Source organism: Pogona vitticeps, chromosome 2, assembly GCF_051106095.1.
Source record: "Pogona vitticeps strain Pit_001003342236 chromosome 2, PviZW2.1, whole genome shotgun sequence".
Taxonomy (NCBI): Eukaryota; Metazoa; Chordata; class Lepidosauria; order Squamata; family Agamidae; genus Pogona; species Pogona vitticeps.
Window position 1 is genome coordinate 101,276,623 of NC_135784.1, and position 21,768 is coordinate 101,298,390.

Sequence of the window (21,768 nt, forward strand, 5' to 3'; positions counted from 1 at the left end):
CCCGAGTTACAAACATTTAGACTTACAAACTGCTCTCATAGGAAAATACTGACTTGACTTACGAAATTAGATTTGAGTTACAAACTGAAAAAAAAACATGGGAGGTGGGGAAAGCGCGAAATTTGAACTTTCAATTAAGCATTGGCCAGTGAAGAGGGTGCCTGTCTGCTTCCTTGCTCTTCCCAGCGTTTAGAGAGAGGATTGGGAGACAGTCTTCAGACTGCCTGGTACTGCCTGGTATTGCCTGGACTGTATTTTTATTTTTGGCTAATTTTAAGTTTTTGGATTTTTGCTTTTTGACATTCGTTTTTTAAGCAGAGCGACTGCCTGTTCTGGGTGAGTACACTGTATGTTTTTACTTTACTGTATGTACTGTACAGGGTATTTTGCAGCTTGGTGGGGGGTAGGGCTAGGTAGGGGGGTCTTGAATTGTTCTAAAATGTCTGTGCCTGTGGTTAAAATATTCTTTGAGTGCATGTTCTGTTTGTTCAGGAAGGCAGGCATTTTTGTGCTGGAGGAATGGTTGCTGGATTGCTATGCCTTGCTGTGGGGGGTTATGTTTCTGTGCTCTTATGGGTCTTGCAGTATGGATGTGGATCCAGAGTCTTTTAAAATCAGAAAATATTCTTTGAGTGCATTTTTGTGCTGGAGGAATGGTTGCTGGATTGCTTTGCCTTGCTGGGGGGGTATGTTTCTGTGCTCTTATGCGTCTTGCAGTATGGATGTGGATCCAGAGTCTTTTAAAATCAGAAAATATTCTTTGGGGGTTATGTTTCTGTGCTGTTATTGGTCTTGCATTGTTTTAAAATGTCTGTGCCTGTGCTTAAAATGTGGATCCAGAGTCTTTTTGTGCTGGAGGAATGGTTGCTGGGTTATGTGCCATGCTGGGGGGGGGGGTTTACCGCCCCTCGACCTAAGAACCAAAAACCGCTGGAATGGATTAATTGGTTTTCAGTGCAATCCTATGGGAAATGCCAATTCGACTTACAAACTTCCTTCCGGAACCAATTAGTTTGTAAGTCAAAGGTTGACCGTATTAGCAACATAGATGTATAATGTTTCTTTAACAAATTTCTGTCCTTGTTCCTTACATTGTCTTTAGGTTCTGCACCAGTATATAACTTAGGAATCCAGTATGACAATAAAATGGGGCAGCTATTTTTTCACTTGTTTTTACTAAAAAGAGATCATAGAATCACAGTAAGATTGAGTTAGAAGGAGCCTATAAGGCCATTGAGTCCAACCCCCTCCACAAATTTAGTCTACAGGTTTTGACACACAGTACAAGGATGGTACCTTTAAAACTCTGTAACGTTAAAGTTTTAAGTGCAGCACATGAACAGTTCACGTAATGCTTTTAGGAATTCAGCAACATAAACGTTTGCAAGGACGCAGGCAGAAAAGACACAAAGGACTTACAAATCTAGATTGTCCAACAATGTCTTGCATACAGTGCTCAAGTATCCTGTCTCTATTGCATTATGAGACACATCAAATACAAAGAGGTACACAGGAGGCTGAGGTGGACGTAGCTGGAAAAAAAAGAGAAATAAATATCTTAAGTTTCAGGATAGAATTCTGTTTGTTCTCCCTATTTGCACAATAGTCCATGTGTAAGTAGATCAACACTTTCTAAGCTTGTGCAACAAGGTATCCAAACATAAGCTTATTTCCAATGGGATGAATCCTGCGTGGGCAACAGCAAGCTATTGCATGCATGTAATGACATAGGCTATATAATGTTCTACCTATAGAGTATGTTACTGGATCCTGGACTCAGGTCTAAACCTGATCAGACGCTCCTCTTCCTGGTCAGTTCTAAATCTGTTGCAACTATTTCTGGAGTATCTATATAAATTAGGTACTGTACAAAAAATAAAGCCAATGACAAATATTTAGCTGATGTCTAGGGCCAAAAATAAACAAGGCAAACATGAATATAGGAATAGTAGGATATGACTAGACTTACAAGTCTGGGGCATTAAGGGTCTTCCAGAGGTTTATCAATGTTATGTCCACTGTCCCTCATGAATGGTCATGCTGAAGGCACTAATGGAAACTAAAGTCTTCTAAGGGCCACAAATTTCCCAGTCCTGCTCTACTGAATGCAGTTTGCCATTACAGCCAACAGCTTGAGTCAGAAAGGAATCTCACCATATATTCAGAAGGAGCCATAAATTCAATTGTGGCATTTTGAACTTCAGGTCTTTTATGAGGTTCCCCATAAACTCTAGTAACAGGATTGTACATAAATTCTTCAGGAACTGCAAGAGGAAAATACTGCAGTTTATTCCAAGGTATAAGTACTCTGAGAAGTACAGCACTAGGGATTTAAGCTAATAAACCATTAGAATGGTCATGCAACACTTTATCTCCATAACGTATCACATCTACCAATACAAGAACCTAGAAACAGCTAGTAAGTGATGCCACAATTATTTCACACCAGACGTAGTATGCAATTATATCACAGATTTCTAATAAACAATGGACGTTGTTTTCAGCAGATGTACATTTACTTTACAAACAAGACTCACCATCATTTACTCTGTAACATAAGTTGCATTTCCATCTCCTTTGGTCAAGAAAGCTGACAAAAGGATTTATATATGTCCTGCAGCTACGACATCTCACAATTGTACTGGACGTCACCACAGGCAATTGCTAGGGGAGGGAAAAGGAACATCAAGCTATATGTTGAGAATACATTATCCTTCATTGCTAACTTGGGTATCTAACTTTCGAAGATACAGTATAACGAACTAAGTATAAGGATCTCCCCTATATGAAAGTTAAGTTCTTTATTTATGTTTACAACCACAATTGCAACTTCCATCTAAGACTTGCTTGATCACTATGCTCAAAAACAGAGAAGCCATTTAAATCCATATATGCTTTGAGAAGAGACAGGGCTTTGCAAGTCTGGTTACTAGCCATTCAGTGAATATGAATCAGTTCTGAAAAGTATCATAAAGAAAAAAAATACAGTCTTAGTGATAGCTAATACAACCAGTTCTTATGCCCAAAAGAAGTAAATACACACTCAATATCCATAGCACTCTCATAATGAACTTAAACAAGAAATGCTGACTGGACTGGGACAGTAACCCACTTGGCAGCACATGCTTAACAAGTGGGAAAAGGTGGACTGTATAATATAATGGAAGTCACATTAAAGCACACATTCATGTAGAAAGGAAATCCAATACAGGAAGGCAGGCTACAATAGCTGTCTGCATTTATAAGAACTGATGCACAATTATTTCCCACAAGAATTAAGTAGCTATTCCCCAGCCTAGAAACTCTCTACCTATTTGCAAACAGCAACTTTCAGACCAGATAAAATCAGGGAAGGGCAAATTTTGAAGGCATTATTGCTTTGATATAAGGATAATGTTCAACAAAGTAAACTTATTACCATACAAATTTCAAAATTTGCAGTATCCTTTAAGCAATGAACACCATAAAGATACAGCTAAAATGTCTAAAAGCAGGAGGGTCTCAATTTAAGAAGCTATTGCAAATTGATTCTATGCATTTTTTCTTAGGGAAAATGAACACATTTTTGTATTTTCATATTCTCTGAATCACATTTTGAAGGATAATGAGTCAATAAGCTGTTCCCCTTGAGCACTTAAATCAAATTACAATTCGCCATAACATCAAATTATTTTAGCGATCCTTCAAAAATCGGATCAATCCTGGATTGAAAATTTCAACTTTAAGTTACTCCCCAAACCAACTTGGGCATTACAGCAAAGGTTTGTTTGATTCAAACACGGGGGAAGTAATTAAGCCCAGCAAAATGGCTTGTGCACAGGGCTCACCCACAATTCCCCAAATAAGGTGGGGTGGATCATATGAATATGGCTGCTGAGGAATTGCCTTAATTTGAAAGCCACACCCCAGCATTCAAAGTGTTGAAATGTATCCTACTGATAGGTCTTTGAAAGGATGAAGCAGGAGCCCCAAAGGAAGCTTGGCTTTGTTCAGTAAGGCCTGGGTTTGAGGAATGTTAGTCAAGGTGCATCGGAACAACCTACATGAGAGACAAAGGGGTAAAATCACTATAAATTGTGTGCATCATCATTCCAGAACCACAGAGGTACTTCCCACATACTTTTTTCTCCAATTTTGGCCAAAGGAGGCCTCCCCATCTTTTATGCAGTATTTCAGCCTTATAATAAAGGCCTACATTTAATGTTATGCTTTGACCAGTTTATCAAGTGTTAAAGAACATCAAAACTAAACATAGCTTACAGTCTCTCACAAAAAAAACATAATGTAATACTTAGCATCAATGCCTGAAGTGAGAAGATAACTCAAAAATATTTTACATCACATCTGCAATATAATGTATTTGAAAGGCAGCTCTAGGCTCCATTCAGACTAAGGACCAATCTTTAACTTTAGATGTACAAGGTTGGATCCGGCATGAGCCTCCTATTGTACAAAAAACTCCACTGACAAAATGGAGAAGGCATTGTTCATCATTTCCCTCCTTCCCTTGCAGTCTCTGAAGTGAGAAGGAACATACTGGAAAAGCCAGGAAAATGGTGCTGCAACTGCAAGGATGGGAGAATGAGGAAAGATGACCTCTCTGGACTCCCTCCCACTGGCCCGAGTAGATTGAGCAGAATTCTGCTAACTGGGGAAAAATACAGACCTTGCTGGTCAACAAGCTATTCAGTCTACTGTTCAAGGTTCCTAGCCCAGCACTAGATACTCTGTATAGCCACTTCCAGCCCATGACAATGGCTAATCTACAAATTACCGTATTTTTCCATGTATAAAATGACACTTTTTCCTTAACTAATTTGAGAAAAATGTAAGTTCCTTTTATACACGGAAGGCAGCTCTTTACCACAGCCTCTTGCGAAGGTACTGGGCTTAGCAAAAAGGAAGGGGAGACGTTGCTCCCTTCCTTTTTGCTAAACTCCGTCCCTTCTCAAAATGCAAAGGGCAAAGCCCTGCACCCATTGTCTTTTAAGAAGGCACGGAGCTTAGCAAAGAGGAAGACAGCAACGTCTCCCCTTCCTTTTTGCTAAAGCCCCGCACCCCTTGCAAGGAAAAGCGGCAGTCACTTTGACAGCTGCTTACCTTGCCTTTTGCCAAAGCACGGGGCTTAGCAAAAAGGGAGCCATTTGATCCCTGCTTTTTCTAATTTGGGGTTAGAAAAGGGGGGGGTCATCTTATACTTTGAGTCATCTTATAAATGGAAAAATATGGTACTCACTTTGTAAAGGAAAGTTAAGCATGTTGGAGCCAGAGGAAAATTTTTGCTGCAACCCTCCCCTAATATGTCTATTTTTTCAGAGCTGCCAAAAATACCTGGAAAGCAGTCTGCCACCAAAAAACAGCGACTCCCAACCACTTTTCTGTCCTACTGTAGCATTTAAGCCTCTATGATCTTGTTCAAACTTGCTTAGCTCTTCATTAACATTTGCAACATGTACCTAAAACCATAGTTTTGAATCTTCATGGACTTAAATTGATTCAGGAAGCTTTTATTTCAATTAAGCACTTCCTGATTTCCAGTCAGGTTAATTAGTGGCTGCAAACCAAAACCGGCAAATACAACTTTATTTTAAAAATAAAGAAAAACTGCAAAAATGGTTAGCCACTGAACACATTTAAACAAAGTGGTATAGATTTAAAATTGCTGCAAAACAGACAGAAAAGTGGCTGGGAGCCATGCTGCCATTTTTTTTCACAGCAGATTGCACAGATATTTTTTTTGCTGGCCTATTTTAATTGGTGGAAGTCTGGGGAGTTTTTTATGGTGAAGGGTGCAGCCCTCGGCTCCTGGCTGAATTGGAATGCAGACTTCCATCCATACAAGAATGCTTACATCCGATGTACAGGCAACGTCGATATTATTAACACAAAATACACTTTCCGTATATATTCAGAAACAGTTTAATAAAAGATTTTAACCTTTAATTGTTCAAACATATCAGTATATTGCTAAGTGTAGATTAACTGGATAGTGACAAGTGTAACTCAGGGAGGATAAACTACAAGCTTGCACATCACTGATATTTGCCCTTCAGTTATTCTTCTGCCATTACTTCCAATCAATAATCTGAGGTAAGAGGTAGAGATGGCGGTATTTGTATTTGTATACAAATACCCCCCACTGCTGGAGTTAATGAGGGTCCACTCATTAACCCCTTTACTCACGTGTCTGGCGCCGACCCCACTCTCCCTTCCAATCATTCCGGAGCACCTGGTCGGCTAGCCAGTCATCAGCCTGGCGGGGAGACTCGTCTTCCCTCCTTCTGCCAGTAGTAGCTAGCCGACCTGGCACCCCAGGGGGCCGGGCCCTCATTAACTCCAGCTGTACAGGGGTATTTGTATAGGAATACAAATACCTCCATCTCTAGCAAGAGGCATTTAAAATCTAAATAACCAGCAGAGAACTTAGCTGAGCTTTGCAGGCAGGAAAGCTTCTGCAATAGAACATACTCCTAGATAAGCTGGTGCTCACTCCTACATTTCCATAGAAATGAGCTGTGTCTTGTGTTTTGACTGGAAAAAAATGGCTCAGCTGGTAAGAATTACATCTGAGGTCACTCATTTAGCTTTAGTTTGTCCTTAGCTCTACCCTACACTTTTGGCCATGCCCACTGCTACTCCCAATACCACTTCTAACTTGGAACTCCAAGCCAAAAAAAGGTCCCACTCCTAGTGTATGGTGACAATGAACAGATCTTTTATAAAAGAAAGGGCTGTCTTCAATATTTTCCCTCCAATATCCTGTTTCATGATATTTACTTTTTCTGTTCCCCATCAAAGACCCATCGAGAAACAAAAACAGCCCGATGAGTCTCTCTACCAATTCAGGAGCAAGGGTCGCTGCCTCCTCGTCACCTGAAAACACCACCACAATTCTAATCCTAGCCACTACCTCTTCTGGCTAGAATTGGTGGGCTGTGGAGCTGCTACAAAGTATCTTAAGGTGCACCTTATTTCTCATCAGGCAGACTGTGGGCATCATTGGTTAAAAAGCACTCAGATATTTTATTCAGAGGGGAAAATATTGTCAGACCAAACCTCTCCAGACATCATAGCTGCAATCTGGAGCCATGAGCAATGTGAAACCCATTTACAGTTGGCTACAACTAACATAGTGAATGCATTAGGACTACTAAATTGCTAGTTCAGGTAAAGAAGTGAACCATAGAGAGAACCTGACTTTTTTTTTTTTTTTTTTTTTTTTTTTTTTTTTTTTTGCTTTCTTTGATAAACTCATGCCAAGAGCTTGTACAAATGTTGGGAAACTGATATACAATATATAAACATGATCAAAAGATAGTGCTGTGCTAAGATTAACTTATTAAAAAAAATCAAGCCCACTGTTTCTAAATCATTAATTTTTGCCACAACTTGTGTTTGCTAAAGACTCCAAAAACTACAAGCAATAGTTTTTTTTTAATGTATAGGTGTAGGAACTATATTATAATCAGAATATATAAACTTGGAAACTAATTTTTACCAGAAAAGAAGGAGTTAACCTTACTCTGGACTACAGTTGAGTTTCTGGATATCTTCGTGCAAGTTTGGAACAGGTGCCTGCAAGGGAGTAGCAGGGAGAATATTTCTCTCTTGAAGAAGGTTGATGGGTCTTAGTCCTTCTGGTTGAAGACTCAGTCCACTCAGAGGTGCAGTTAAGGTATTTGCTCCCAAACCAGGCTAATGGAGGAGTGGAGAGAGAAAAAACACAAGGTTAACCTCTCTGAATGACATCCAAAATCCATTCGTAAACACAAAGTGAGTATTTGAATAAGCAATGCATAAGTTCATAAACCACTTGCATTAGAACATATGGGCCAAAATATTGACTAATCACAAACCAGGCATGCTGCTGACTAGTTTCCTGTCACTGGTTTACTTTAAGTCAATGTCCAAGTGCAGTGTCATGTAAAGATCACTAAGAGGGTGAAATCTGAGAAGGCATAACAAGTAATTGCATCTTGTTATGAAGCAACATACCAGAACTGTCAGTCACACAGGCACAGACTACTTTATCTCTTATTATTTTCACTCATGTTCCTCTGTTGTGACTACTTACTTCCCTTCAAAATATAAGCCAGTTGGGATCCCTGTTTGTTCTACTGGGGAAAATACAGTATATGTGTTAAGGTAGCCTGAGAGGCCCTGGAACATTACAATTCCAAATAGAGCACTGTACAACAACACCACAGAGCCAGAGTTTTCAGAGCATCAATGGGTCAAGATAACTAGCAATATATGGTTATAAAATCTGACGTACACAAACATTCAGTGAGAAACTTAACCAAGGTCACTCACCAAGCTTTAAAATTCAGTAAAAATCACAGCTAATTAGCAATTTGAACCCTGCCTTCCCCAGCTAAAGGCAACTCTCTCCATGCTACTTACAAGTTTCATAACAGCAAACAGGTCAGCAGTTCGCTTTTATGATCTGTATCATCTTCCTCACCCTTGGCAACATCCAAATCCTCACTTAGCTGAGGAGCTGTCAATACTCACTGCTGCTTCATTTTCAGTTTCACCTTTATTTTCTGAACTCAGTACAGAAAACTTCTCCTGAGAGTTGATCATCATCTTAGCAGACTGTCAAAAGTAGACATGCGGTATTCATGAGTCTACTTTTGACAGTCTGCTAATATCCTGATCAACTCTCAGGATAAGTTTCTGTACTGAAAAGTTTTCTGTACTCCTTTTTCATCTATCTCAAATGCCTTGATTAAGTCCATCTTTCTGAACATAAGAACTGTAATGGTCTCTTTTTCCTAACTTCCTGTGATACTTAACACATTTCTACATTTTTATTCTTTATGGAAACTTGCCATCAGACTGTATCTCTTTTTTGCGTGCCTTTATAGTGCTCCCTAATATATCTCAAACTATACAGTCTTTGGGTTTTTCCCCACTCATTCACCATACATACTGCCCATCTCAAGCCCATTACTTCCTTCTTCAAGCTTCATGCAAGGGGCATTTTTCAAAGCTTTTGGACCCAGTACTATCAATGGAATCTCAGATAGCATCTGTGGTCTGCACTGCCCATTTCCATCTAAGGCGGATCACTCAGCTGCGCTGCTGCCTTGGGACTGGGTCCCTCACCACGCTGGTCCATGCACTGGTAGTCTTGAGATTAGACTACTGCAACGCTCTTCATGTGGGACTGCTCCTGGTGCTCTCACTGAGACTTTAGCAGGTCCAGAACTCAGCCACCAGACTACTAAGTGGGGTGAGAAGGCATTAGCTTATCTCCTCCACCCTGGCTGCCCTGCGCTGGCTACCTGTTAGTTTCCAAGCCAACTTCAAGGTAATGGTGTTTACAAAGCCTTAAACGGTTTGGGACCCTGTTATCTGGCATTTTCTTAACCGCCCAGAGTGGCCTGGGTTGCCAGACTGGTGGTATAGAAATTAGACAAAGAAATAAAGTATATAAACAAACATTTGACAAGTCCTAAAACACTGAACAAAAAGCATTATTAGCAACTCACAGACTATCATTCTTTGCTAAGAAGCATGCAAGTTTGTCATCTCAAGACATCCACTACAACTGAAAGGCTAAATAGCTGGTACATATGTAGCAGATTCTGGAGCCCTCAGACCTTGGACAACTGACTTCTATACAGTGTTAGCAAATAATAATAATAATTACATACTGTCAAGTCAATTCTGACTTATGGTGATCTTTTCCAGGTACTGAATACTCAGACATGGTTTACCATTCCCTTCTTCAGCCTGTCCATGGCTACATGGGCTGGCTCTTTCCCAGGAGGCACAGTGGGGAACTGAACTGCCAACCTCTGCTTCCATAGTCAAATACCTAAATCGCTGTCAACAAAACTATCTGGAAATCTATGAATTCCCATACATAGTAAAATCAACATATTTATGAAACTGAAAACAGTTTACCTGAGGGAACTGCTGAGATATACTTGGATACTGCATTCTTGGCCCTCCAGGTGGAGATGTATTTTGGTAGCCTGGTGGCAAGCTAGGATAAGAACTCCCAACATGTCTGTTTGTTTTAAGATCCTGAGGAGTTGGAGCATGTGCAGTTGCTGAAAAAAGAATGCATTGTTTAAAATTGAAGAAATAATACCAACTAGAACTTCAGTACAGTATTAGAATTAATTTATTCTTATTATGAACATAACATCATCAGTATACACAACATTTCTGTGCCAATATAGAAACTAACTACTTCCAATGTACATATATTAAAATTAATTCCAGTCAGTCTTTGAACAGGCAATTCTGAAAGGCACAGGGTTTAACACCAAGCCTAAGGTTTTGTATGATATAACTAATAACTTAGGATGGCTCATGAAGCAATAGCAATTTTATTATAACTTAGCATTAAACAAAATCCTTGTGTTTCTATATATGACCAGACAATTTTGAAGAAATGTTTCAAGTTACGTGATCTTACCAATCACATTTCAGAAAAGTTTTAATTTGTTGACAGGAGACTACTTTGTTCAACTGTGAAAATGACAGTCAATTACAACTGCACATTTATGATTCCATGCAATCCACTCGCCACTCCTGGCAGGAGGCACGAGGACAAGCCTCACTGCAAGGTCCAAGAGTGGCGAGCAGATCGCGCACTGCAGAGCCATTTGTAGAATTGTGCTGTCCATGTCAGATCAGTGAGTGGATCGTCCGGCTCCATGGGGCTGGACCTTTGTTAATACCAGCTCTGCGGGGATATTCGTATTCATATACAAATACCCCCATCTCTAGTCAAGACATTTTATAGAAAACATAAAGAGGTGTCAATATGATGGTTAAGACTATTTAAAAATTAAAAGAACATCTTACCAAGGAAACCACCTCCTTCTATTGTATCATAATTGTTTTGGACCAAAGATCCATCACTGGCAGTGGATGTTGCATCACCTGCTAAGAAAAAGGTGATCTGTTAGAAACAAAGACTTAAATCCAGTCATTGAGTAGTTCATATTTTTTAGCAGTTTATCCTTATAAACAAATGGTTCATGATAGGCAGTTTAACATTTTATAGCACATGTTGGACGCAGAATAGAAAATATCACCACATCATGGAAATACTTTCTCAGCCAGGAGGTTTCCGTCACTTTGCATAGCAGTTCTCCCTACTCAAATAGCCCAATGCCCATAATTCTTCAGGCCAGCTGTCTGAAGCATGAGTAAGATATCTAATGCAATTTTTTTTTCTGCAAAGAGTCCTGTAAATATTTTTTTCTGCTGAAGAAACATGTTTGTATTGAAAAGCATGATGTTGATAATGAAATGCATGAGATTTTGTTACTTTTAAACAATGCTACTGGATTTAAGTTAAACTCAAGGCAGTTGTTTAGGCAGACCAAAGATATTAAGCACATTCACATTTACTTATAGACAGAAATCATTATTCTGAGCTATTTCAAAGTCAAATGATGCCTCTTCCTTCTAAAGTTACCTTTACTAGATTTCCATAATGTATTTCAGACAGAGTATTTTACCCAGATGCACATCTTTTGTTTTGGAACAACAGGTGTTAAAAATTACAAACCTTGTCATTTTAAGAGAATAAACTGAATACATATGGTCCACTCAAAAGCAAGCCTAGTACATTCACAATAGCACACAATCCCTCACAAGTAAAGTGACTTTCTTTTTAAACCAAAGAGATCTAAGTCATGCTTTAAATCACTAGTTAGTAAGCATTTTATTTTAAAAAATGGATTTTTTTAATTCAGTTTTTCAGCATGTGAGAGCAAGTGCTTATCCTAAATTCTTAACTTTACAGTTAAGGTTCACAGCTGAGGTTTATGCCAATTATTTTTCATCATATATAGGTAGAGATAAGTGTTATTCTAAAGATACTGATACGTGTTACACTAAATCAGTGGTTCTTAACCTTGGGTAATCCAGGTGTTCTTGGACTGCAATTCCCAGAAGCCTTCACCACCAGCTATGCTGGTTGGGGCTTCTGGGACTTGCAGTCCAAGAACACCTGGGTTACCCAAGGTTAAGAACCACTGCACTAAATGCTTCATGGGTGTGATTAGGGGAATCTTTACATAAGTTTATGCCACAGTAGGTTTGCCAGTCTTTAAGATGAAACAAAACTGATTTCCCTGTTAACAGAGTAACACAACCTCCTCTTTAAATACTTTTGTGGAAACATTCAATGAATTCAAGGTTTTATTGTTCTATTTATTAAGCTATCCACTACTATGTTTACCGCATTCCGAGTTACTTATCTTAAAGCATTTCTTTACCTTCTTGTGTGTTTGGTGAATTTTGTACAGTCTGTGATGGCAGGCTTGTTGGAGGAGCTGAAGGCTGTGAAGTAGCTAGACTTCCAACTGGAAGAGGTCCTGTGGGAGGTCTAGCTGGTGAATATGTTAGCTGATTAACTGGCAGAGGAACAGAACCTGTAACAGCAACCAGGATTTTAAATGCAACATAGCTTTGGACAATTGTTATTACAACAGAGGATTTAATAAGATTTAATATTCATTTTCTTCTGCACAAGGTCCTTGTTGAATAGGTTTATCCCCACTGTAATTACTCAACATCAACCACGTATTTTAACCAAAGGTCCTCAAACCTAGTTTTCATCACATATTAAATTTTCAAGTAACAGAGATAGTCATTAGTAGTTGTGTAAATATCCCCAATTTGAGAAACACAATTCCATTATATATAAACAATTGAATTTGGCAAAGTATGTTTCAAATCATATCAAACTATATAAGCATGACACAGCCACAAAAATGGATGTACCCATCTATGTCCCCATATATGGCACTGATCACTTTATTTTCTACAACTGCATAAGCACATTCTATAGGCAGAGTCAAGCATGGCATAATCCCACCCATTTCACACAATGTTCAGTGGGTAATGCAATAGGAAAAGAAGACACAACATAATACACCAAGGTTAAACTGGTCTACATCTGACATAATGCTAGCAGAGTGAAAATCTCTGCTAAGAGTTGCTTTTGATTGCACAGTCATGCAAGAAGTTGTGCAACCAACTGCAGTGCAGTGGTACCACTGGATATTCACACATTTTCTACCCCTAGCAACACAGGTCTCTCATTACTTGTCTGTAGCAAGATTTACTTGATCCCCAAGCACATACCACCAGAGTCATTAACAGAATAACTCAGTACCTGGCTAATAGATGAACTAGGTTCCTCTTTAAGTAAGGGGGCATTAATATGATTTGGTAAAGCATATTTTGATGCCTTAATAGTGTTCCAATCCATGCACTTAAAAAATGATGTGTCAAAGAGATTATCCTTTTTTGGTCTAAGCATCCAAATACCCGGGAACCCCAAGAACCATAAGTAATATGTGCAGTCTTCATAATTAACTAGTAAACCACCCTGAGAGAGTTTTAAGCGCTATATAAGCAGCATGCATTTGCTTTTAATACCCATCTCTCCACCAAAATACCAAGGCAGCTTTAGTCCTGTTCATATACTTCCATTTGTTCAAGCAACATATCTGAGAAATGCTTGATTCTTCCATTCTGCAGCTGGGCTGTATGATGCTTACCCAATAACACCTGACAGTTGAGGATTCGCTGACTAAAACAGGAGTGGGCAACTTTAGCAAGGCTAAGTAAGAGTCAATTTTGCCCATGTATAATCCACCTCAGGTCGTATTCCTATAAAAGTTTTGGGAGTGCTAGTTCTGTATTTCTTTTAAATAGAAGCAACTGAAACTCTGGTATACAAAGAAATTCAAGGAAAAAAAAGCACCCTTTTGCTAAAGACAGACCAGTTTACCTTGCTTTAGAGGAAAGCCACCACTCCTGAAGAATGATTTTCACCATTCAGGGGGGGGGGGGGACTGGCTGAGAAGGGAGGTGTAAAAAAAGGGCAGGTAGGGCAAATGAGGCCCATGGGCTGCTTATTACCCATCCTTGGACTAAAACAGATGTTAGCCTCTTTGATACAAATGACAAGAGAGATACAGAGAGTTCATTATTGCTTGTGGTATAAGAAGAACACAACAGCTAGCTTCTACAACAAAGGAGCTAGATAATGTCTCTGTTTAGCTTTGGAAGGATGTAGGAATGTGTATCTGACCACTGGCAAAAGTAATGGTGAACCACACAGCACACTGGGCAGGGTAACATGTAAAGTTAACAACAGGTAATTGCTGTATACGTGATCAGGAAGGAACCCAAGCAAAGCCAGGAGGAAGAATAAGCATTCCTTCTTGCCCTCGTCTTATTCTGGGAGAACCAAGAACTCTGGTTTAAAATAGACTGGAAGAGGGCCTACGATAGTCCAGTAAATCTGAAGGGAAACATGCTGGGGAAGGGAAAATTACTTAAATGCTAAACAGGCCACTATGAACTCTTGATTGTTTACCTGGCTCATATAATACAAAGTCTAGTTTGTTGAGCCAAAATTTCTAGTTTGCATATAATAAGCTAGTAATTAGTTGAAGAGAATTTTTACTTTGATTTATTCTTCTTTTCAACTATGCAGAGGGAGGGGAGGGAGGAGTACCTGAGTCCAGTGCTTTGTACATGCTCCTTTCTACCTGTGCAGGTAACACTGAATGGTTTAGCATGGACTCACCAAATCCCCATTGATTGAATGGGGCTACTCTACTGCAATTTACTACAATAAACAAGAGAATTTGGGCCAATATATTCATGGCCGGGATCTAATGGTTGTTGTCGGTTTTTTGGGCTCTTTGGCCCGAAAAACAACCTTCAGAATACGGCCAAAGAGCCCGAAAAACCCACAACAACCAATATATTATCATCTTAGAACTGCATAGCCCCTGTCAGCAAGGCATTTGGGGGGGGGGATAGAATTCTCAGCCTCTGGCTCTGCAATCAATGTCTAAACCACTAAGCTATCAAGCAGGTTGAATGACATCTAATTTGTGAATACATATAATTAACCTAGGAATCAACCACACATACCCTTTTTTGTTTGTGTAGGACCCTACTCCCAGGGCATTGCTGCAGTTGCCACCATAAAAACCCCAGAGATTCCACTCAGAAGCAGAGAGCAGAAATGGTTCTTCTAACATAGCCTGCTCCTGTCAGCCCAACCCCATTGGTCTCTGATGGACTGTCAGAGCATGATTTTGCTGGGAAGAAGGTTGCTCTCTGGCCACCTTATTTCCTAGCAGAAGCCCTGGAGTTTTTGCAGCAACTTCAGCAGCAGAAGGGCATGGCCTAGAAAGCTTCCAACTCCAATAAGGTGCCTCCTCCATGCATTTAGTGAGGCATCCAATCCTGATAAAACTTGTTCCAAAATGTTACTTCTTAGACTCTGGTCCTAATATCCATATGATAGGACTGAGGGCTTGAATCTAGAAAGGAAAGACAACCATGTCTCACTGATATCTTTGCATTCTTATCCTCTAGAGCTTCAGCAACACTAAGATTAGAACCACAGACAAAGTAATCTATTTCAAGGATCCACAGAAAAGGAAAACAATTTTGCAGAAGCAAAATCAGATTTGGCATCCTTGAATTTAATTAAATATTGTCCCAAATCCTTTCCCTAGTTATGTAGATGTTGCACAACAGTATAACCTCTGGAAGCAAACTACTCTGAGTTAAGAAATCGCATAGACATTATCAGTTGAGTTGCATACTGATTTCTTAATTTGGGGCAATTTGCTTCCAAAAGTTATGTCATTGATGTAGCTAACTGAGAAGATTCTGACTACTCAGCCACTTGATATTCTCAGACTGGATTAAATTCTTTCACATCATGCACATGATTATTTGGATTCTGGAACAGCAAATTACCTTTCAGACTAGAAATTTCACACCATGGCTGAAATTCAGTAAAACAAAGTTACTCTATGTATACCTTTCAGACTAGAAATTTCACACCATGGCTGAAATTCAGTAAAACAAAGTTACTCTATGTATGCCCGATGTCAATAACCATGGTCATATTTTGGTAATTCAAAGGTTCCTATATCCCCCTCAAAAAGGTTCCTGGGGAAGCCTCGGGGGGTAACAGAATGGGGGTGGGAAATCTAAAATGTTTGCAAATCAGACTTATGTGGCATAACATTGTTACTAGATTTCAGCCTGCATGGGGTATGCACACCATATTCACTATATTGTTCACTATCTACCTATGCTGCTACAGATAATTTGTACCATCTTGATGACTGAATCACTTTAAAAAACAACAACTGCTCTTCAAAATTGAGTTGGTTTCTTTTCCTCTATACTTGGCTGATTTTTCATTCACCCTAGCAACACACTCCAAAAGATCAAAAATTAAATATGTACAGAAACAGTATTACCTCTTTGAAAACATATTATATAAAGAGCTGGGACCATGAATACTTGGGATAAATTATGATCGAGTTTCTTCAAAACTTATTTTTTTTCCCTTACCCGGCTTTGTATAGCTGTTTTGAACTGGAGGACCTCCAACAGAAGAAACATAATGATAGCTTGTTGGTAAATTTGTATTCCCCGATGAGGACAACAATGGCTGAGTTGCTGCTGTGGGAGCAAAATGATTCCCTTGAGAAACCATTTTTGGTGGATTCAAAGGCGTCTGCCCATATTGCCAGTTTGTATGTGTTTGTGGATTAACTCCAGAACGAAAGCCACCAGCCGAAGTTGATGTAGCAGCCGAGTTCTGCAATGGAGGCGGCATCCGGGCAACAGGTCCTGGTTGTGCAGCTGCTGGAGAAGATCCAACAGGCGTTCTATTAAGAGTCTGCCCAGGTCCCTGATAATTATTAAAAGGTGGAATATTCTGAGATGCACTATAGTTATACACTCCAGAAGCTGAATATAGAGGATTCTTTGTTGCCATCTGCTGAGTATGCATGCCTGGGACCAAGCACTGTCCATCTGCTAAGAGTGACGAATTCAGCAGTGGGCTTTGCACAGGACCTGGAAGATTTTAAAAAATGTTTAGTAAATAAATATTAATTACTTACATTTAGGAAACCTAAGTCATAATCTTTCAGTAATAGAAATTAACAAAATTTATGTGAAAAACCAAGTTAGACGGGATCAATAAGTCACTGAAACAAGAAATAAAATTTATGAAAGTTCCCCACAGCATCGTTTACTATTTGGAAGAACTATATAATGAGAAGAGAAGATTTTTAATAATTTTCAGTCCCTGATGTAGTAAAAATAGTAAGTTAGGCATCCTTCAGTCTCGAAAGACTATGGTAACATGCTCTGTATGGAGGACTGGGAAGAGCGTCTAGTGTGGCTGAGGAGGCCGATTCGAGAGTGAGTAAAAACAGTATGCAATAGCTAAATAAATGTGGATGCATCCAACACTACCACAAGCAAATTCCCAATCTTTCTACAGTGGCTACTGCAGAAAACCAGAATTACAAAGGTGGACTCAGAAGGGAGATAGCAGAGACTGGATAGAATGGAAATCAAGGCTTCTTTGCACATTGTATGTATTAATAACCCAACTTTCTGTGAAATTTTATGGACACAAAACAGTTGCCTCCCTTAATTTGAAATGTGTTATAACTTAAATCTCTCACTATGGAATAAGAACTATAATCACCAATCTGCTATGAGACAATGTATAATATTTATATAAATTTAAATGTTTTCTGAAGTATTACTGAATAGATGCCTATTAGAGGTTCAGTCAATAATCAAATCTTTCTAATTTAAATTTTGCTTTACATCAGTTTGATTTAAATCAAATCCATCCTGCCGCAGAAGCCTGTGCTGCAAAGTCAGACGACCAAGCAGTCGAAAGATTGAATCCACATGACGGAGTGAGCGCCCATCGCTTGTCCCAGCTCCCGCCAACCTAGTGGTTCGAAAGCATGCAAATGCAAGTAGATTAATAGGGACCACTTCGGTGGGAAGGTAACAGCGTTCCGTGTCTAAGTCACACTGGCCATGTGACCATGGAAGATTGTCTTCGGACAAAACGCTGGCTCTATAGATTGGAAACGGGGATGAGCACCGCCCCCTAGAGTCAAACACGACTGGACAAAAATTGTCAAGGGGAACCTTTACCTTTACCTTACCCATCCTGCCCTGATTCTTGGTACAGTATATCATGAATGTGGGCAAGGCACTCTCTAGGTTTTTTGCATATTATTTTACTTAAACTACTATATAAACTGTTTCAGTGGTCAGGCCTGCACTACTGGACCATTTTGCATTGTGTAGCCACCTAAGGGGAGGCAGCAGTGGTATATAATATGCATTTTTTTCTGAAGAATTGATATTAAAAATGTTGTCAAAAATGTTCCAAAACCCTAATAGAATGTGATTTGATTTAACATGCTCATTTGACTTATACAGGTATTTACTAAATAAAACTTTCTCTATGTCCCAACAATCCATACTATTTGAACAGAAATATTAGACACAACAGTTATAAAGTCAGATTATATTGGACCAGGGTTCAAGTCGTCACTCAGCCAGTCACTCACTAGGATCCATAGCAACCTTTTTTATTTTTTTATTTCATTTGTCTTGAATATATCGACAGACACACAATATGTAAACTTCAAAGAACAAATGTGATGCCGTCCTTAGGGACTCTCACAGAGTTCTTCTGAGAATAAAACACAACTAATTTGGATTCTAACAAGTTTTGCATAAGAATGGAAGAATGATTTTGTTGAGTTAGACAATTTTAAATTGCTGAGCTCATCTAATGTTATATATCTATCCATGTACAGTTACCAATGAATTTTATGAAAATATTTTAATAGGAATGTTTCCACAGAAAAATTATGCACTCGACTTTTTCCTGCAGAATTTTTCTTCTTCACTTCACTGGTGATACACTTAACTCTGAGAGGACAACCAGCAATAATCCATTTATCACAGGAGCAAAAGACTGTAGCTTAGCCTGAAGAGTCTTAACTTTGTCATGCCCACGTCCCATATCTAAAAGAACTCTCCAATACCCGGGAAGGATCTCACTAGATTGACAAATCACTGCCCATCAGACACTACTACTACTACTACTACTACTACTACTACTACTACTCCCTTGTTTGGACCTGGTTCAGTCACAACTAGAAACCATGGCTTCTGCCATGCAAATGAAACATGATAGATGTCGGGTTCTCTATCTCCTTTCCTCTTCTTTTGCCTCAGGGGTCATACATTTTCCCTTCCTGTTTTGAACCACAATTCTCTGTTATGTATAGACTCAGAACAGGAACTTGTTTAAACTACAGTCATGAGAATAACACAAGAACTCAAACTATAGTTTAAAATTTAACACAGTATCTGGTTACTTTCACTAGTGTGAAAAAGAAGAGTGGAAAGACCAGAGTATGCAATATTTCTCAATCTCATAAGAGCCCCACTGATTTCCATTATGTGTGGGACTGTTTAAATTTCCTATTTACATGTGCTCTGTCTAATGTGTCTTCTTTATTTTATGAATATTTACACAAAGTTAAACTCATGAACAACTGTGCATTTTAATCGCAATGTTTTCTTATTCCAACCAACAGCCTACTGTCTTCACATGGTTCTCTTTAAACTGAAAATGTTCATAATTAGGGCTCTATTTATATTATAAAACCTATAGAAGAGGCTGGTAAAACATGAGGCAGGTGCATAATCCAGTCACATGTGTTCAATTATTACTAAGAATCCCTGAGAAAAAAGATGTAAACTCTAATTTTATTTTTAAAATCCTCTTTAAAATGCCATTGTAACATTTAAGTGGAAGAAACATACTTTCTAACAAAGTGTCAAGCTCCTCCTAGTGTTACAGGTCATGGTGATTATAATGCCACATATACAAACTAAGCTGTAAATTGCAACTAAGGCAGATACCTCAGATTTTAGACCAATTAAATTAAGACAGATTAATATTGTACATCTGTATCTAAATCTTCCTCACCCATTCCAAAGTGGAGGAGCTTTAATGCACACGAATTTAAGATACTAACATATCTGAACATTAAAAAAGCAAAGATATCCTAAAAAAAAAAAAAATCAAAGTGATATTTGGTACCATGGCTTGTTTACTACATTTATACATTTATCCTGTTGCCTTCCATGAAGTAACACTGGTGGTGAAAACAGGATCCCAAGACTATAATCTGTCCCAGAATCTACTAAAGCCAGCAGAGAAGCTACAGTACTGTACTTCACATGCTTTCAATACCAGACCCTATAAACAGAATCCATGGCACTGTGCTGCTACCATGTTTCCCCGAAAACAAGACAGGGTCTTATATTAATTTTTGTTCCAAAAACCACATTAGGGCTTATTTTCAGGGGATTTTTTTTTCATATACAACAATCTACATTTATTTAAATACAGTCATGTCATCTTCTGGTTGCGGCACAATGGTGGAGGGCGGGGTTTAACTTAACTGGGGCTTATTTTGAGGGTAGGGCTTATATTATGAGCATCTTGAAAAATCATAGGTAAAGGTAAAGGTTCCCCTTCACATTTAGTCCAGTTGTGTCCAACTCTAGGGCGGAGTGCTCATCCCCATTTCCAAGCCATAGAGCCAGCGTTTGTCAAAGACAGTTTCCGTGGTCACGTGGCCAGCGCAACTAGACATTAAATACCGTTACCTTCCCACCTATTTAACTATTCACATTTTTACATGCTTTCGAACTGCTAGGTTGGCAGGAGCAGGGACAAGCAACAGGAGCTCACTCCATCATGTGGATTCGATCTTACGACTGCTGGTCTTCTGACCTTGCCGCACAGAGGCATCTGCAGTTTAACCCGCAGCACCACCACATCCATTGAAAAACATGCTAGGGTTTATTTTCAGGTTATATCTTATTTTTGGGGAAACAGGGTATATATATGCCATGTTAGGACAACTCTCCACAGCTTCATAAACCATATAGTACAATACATGTACATTCCTTAATCAGATATTGGCCTAGTGCATTAAGGCACTCTTCACAACTACAAGTAACATGAACATTCTAGCACAATTACAATTAACAAACAAGGAGAACCAATATTAAGCAAGAGGTCTGAGGCTTTTTGGCCTGGATTTCATAGGAGGAAGGGAGGGTTGGAAAAAGAATATGCATTCATTGGCTTCATAAACAAAAAACTATATGAACCTTAAGTGATCATCCTAATGTAGACACTAAAGAAGTGTAAAGAAGTGTGACCATGTACATTAGTCCTGTAGTGGGGATGGGTGAAAACAAGGAGGAAACTTATTTGCTCTTCACTGTGTCTTTATGGCAGAATTCCTAAAAATGGAATTCATTCTGTAGATGTATGAAAAATGTTCTTTGTCAGCCACATTCAAACATATAAATCCATAATGGGGCAGATTAAATTATGTGTTTTATTTCGCTTCACCCAGAAACATCTGTAGGTGTACATGTAGGCGAAGATGCTTTGTTCATAGTGTTCTCCACCCAGTCTCAAGCAACAGCTTTGGCTCCACAATGAAGAATTAACCACCCAGTCAGATAAAAATGATCCCAAGTTACATCTAAACTCTCATACAAGTAGTACTTCCTCATAATGTTACTTTGTAACTACTTTAGAAAAGGAAAGCTGTGTTCATACTACACTGTGAACACTGGCACTTTCATTTGAATAACTAACTATATTTAACTACTGTATATCTATATCCAATCTTTGTTCCAATGAACTTGTGGCAATGTATATGATTTTTCTTTCCATTTAATTTTCACAACAACCCTGCAAGACTGATCAGGATGCAACAGTGACTGACTGGCTCTAGGTCACCCAGTGATTTTCATGGCTCAGGGGTACAAAAACCTGGAACTCTCAAGTCCAATATTGTAATCACTACAACAATA

The 21,768-nt window shown here is 39.0% G+C and overlaps 1 protein-coding gene across 3 annotated transcripts in view; it reads right to left on the reverse strand.

Annotated features, from left to right (window-relative positions):
- SEC24A (SEC24 homolog A, COPII component) overlaps positions 1–21,768 on the reverse strand; it is a 46,293-nt gene that overhangs the window by 22,965 nt on the left and 1,560 nt on the right. For 2 of the 3 annotated variants that reach the window (XM_020794423.3, XM_078385720.1), the window contains exons 2-10: positions 16,378–16,887; positions 12,252–12,407; positions 10,828–10,908; positions 9,916–10,064; positions 7,523–7,695; positions 3,937–4,039; positions 2,538–2,664; positions 2,155–2,264; positions 1,420–1,532 (exon numbers count right to left, since the gene is read on the reverse strand). In XM_020794423.3, coding sequence (XP_020650082.3) covers positions 1,420–1,532; positions 2,155–2,264; positions 2,538–2,664; positions 3,937–4,039; positions 7,523–7,695; positions 9,916–10,064; positions 10,828–10,908; positions 12,252–12,407; positions 16,378–16,887 — 1,522 coding nt within the window. The remainder of the gene's footprint in view (positions 1–1,419; positions 1,533–2,154; positions 2,265–2,537; positions 2,665–3,936; positions 4,040–7,522; positions 7,696–9,915; positions 10,065–10,827; positions 10,909–12,251; positions 12,408–16,377; positions 16,888–21,768) is intronic. The other variant, XM_020794424.3, reaches the window with a different exon arrangement.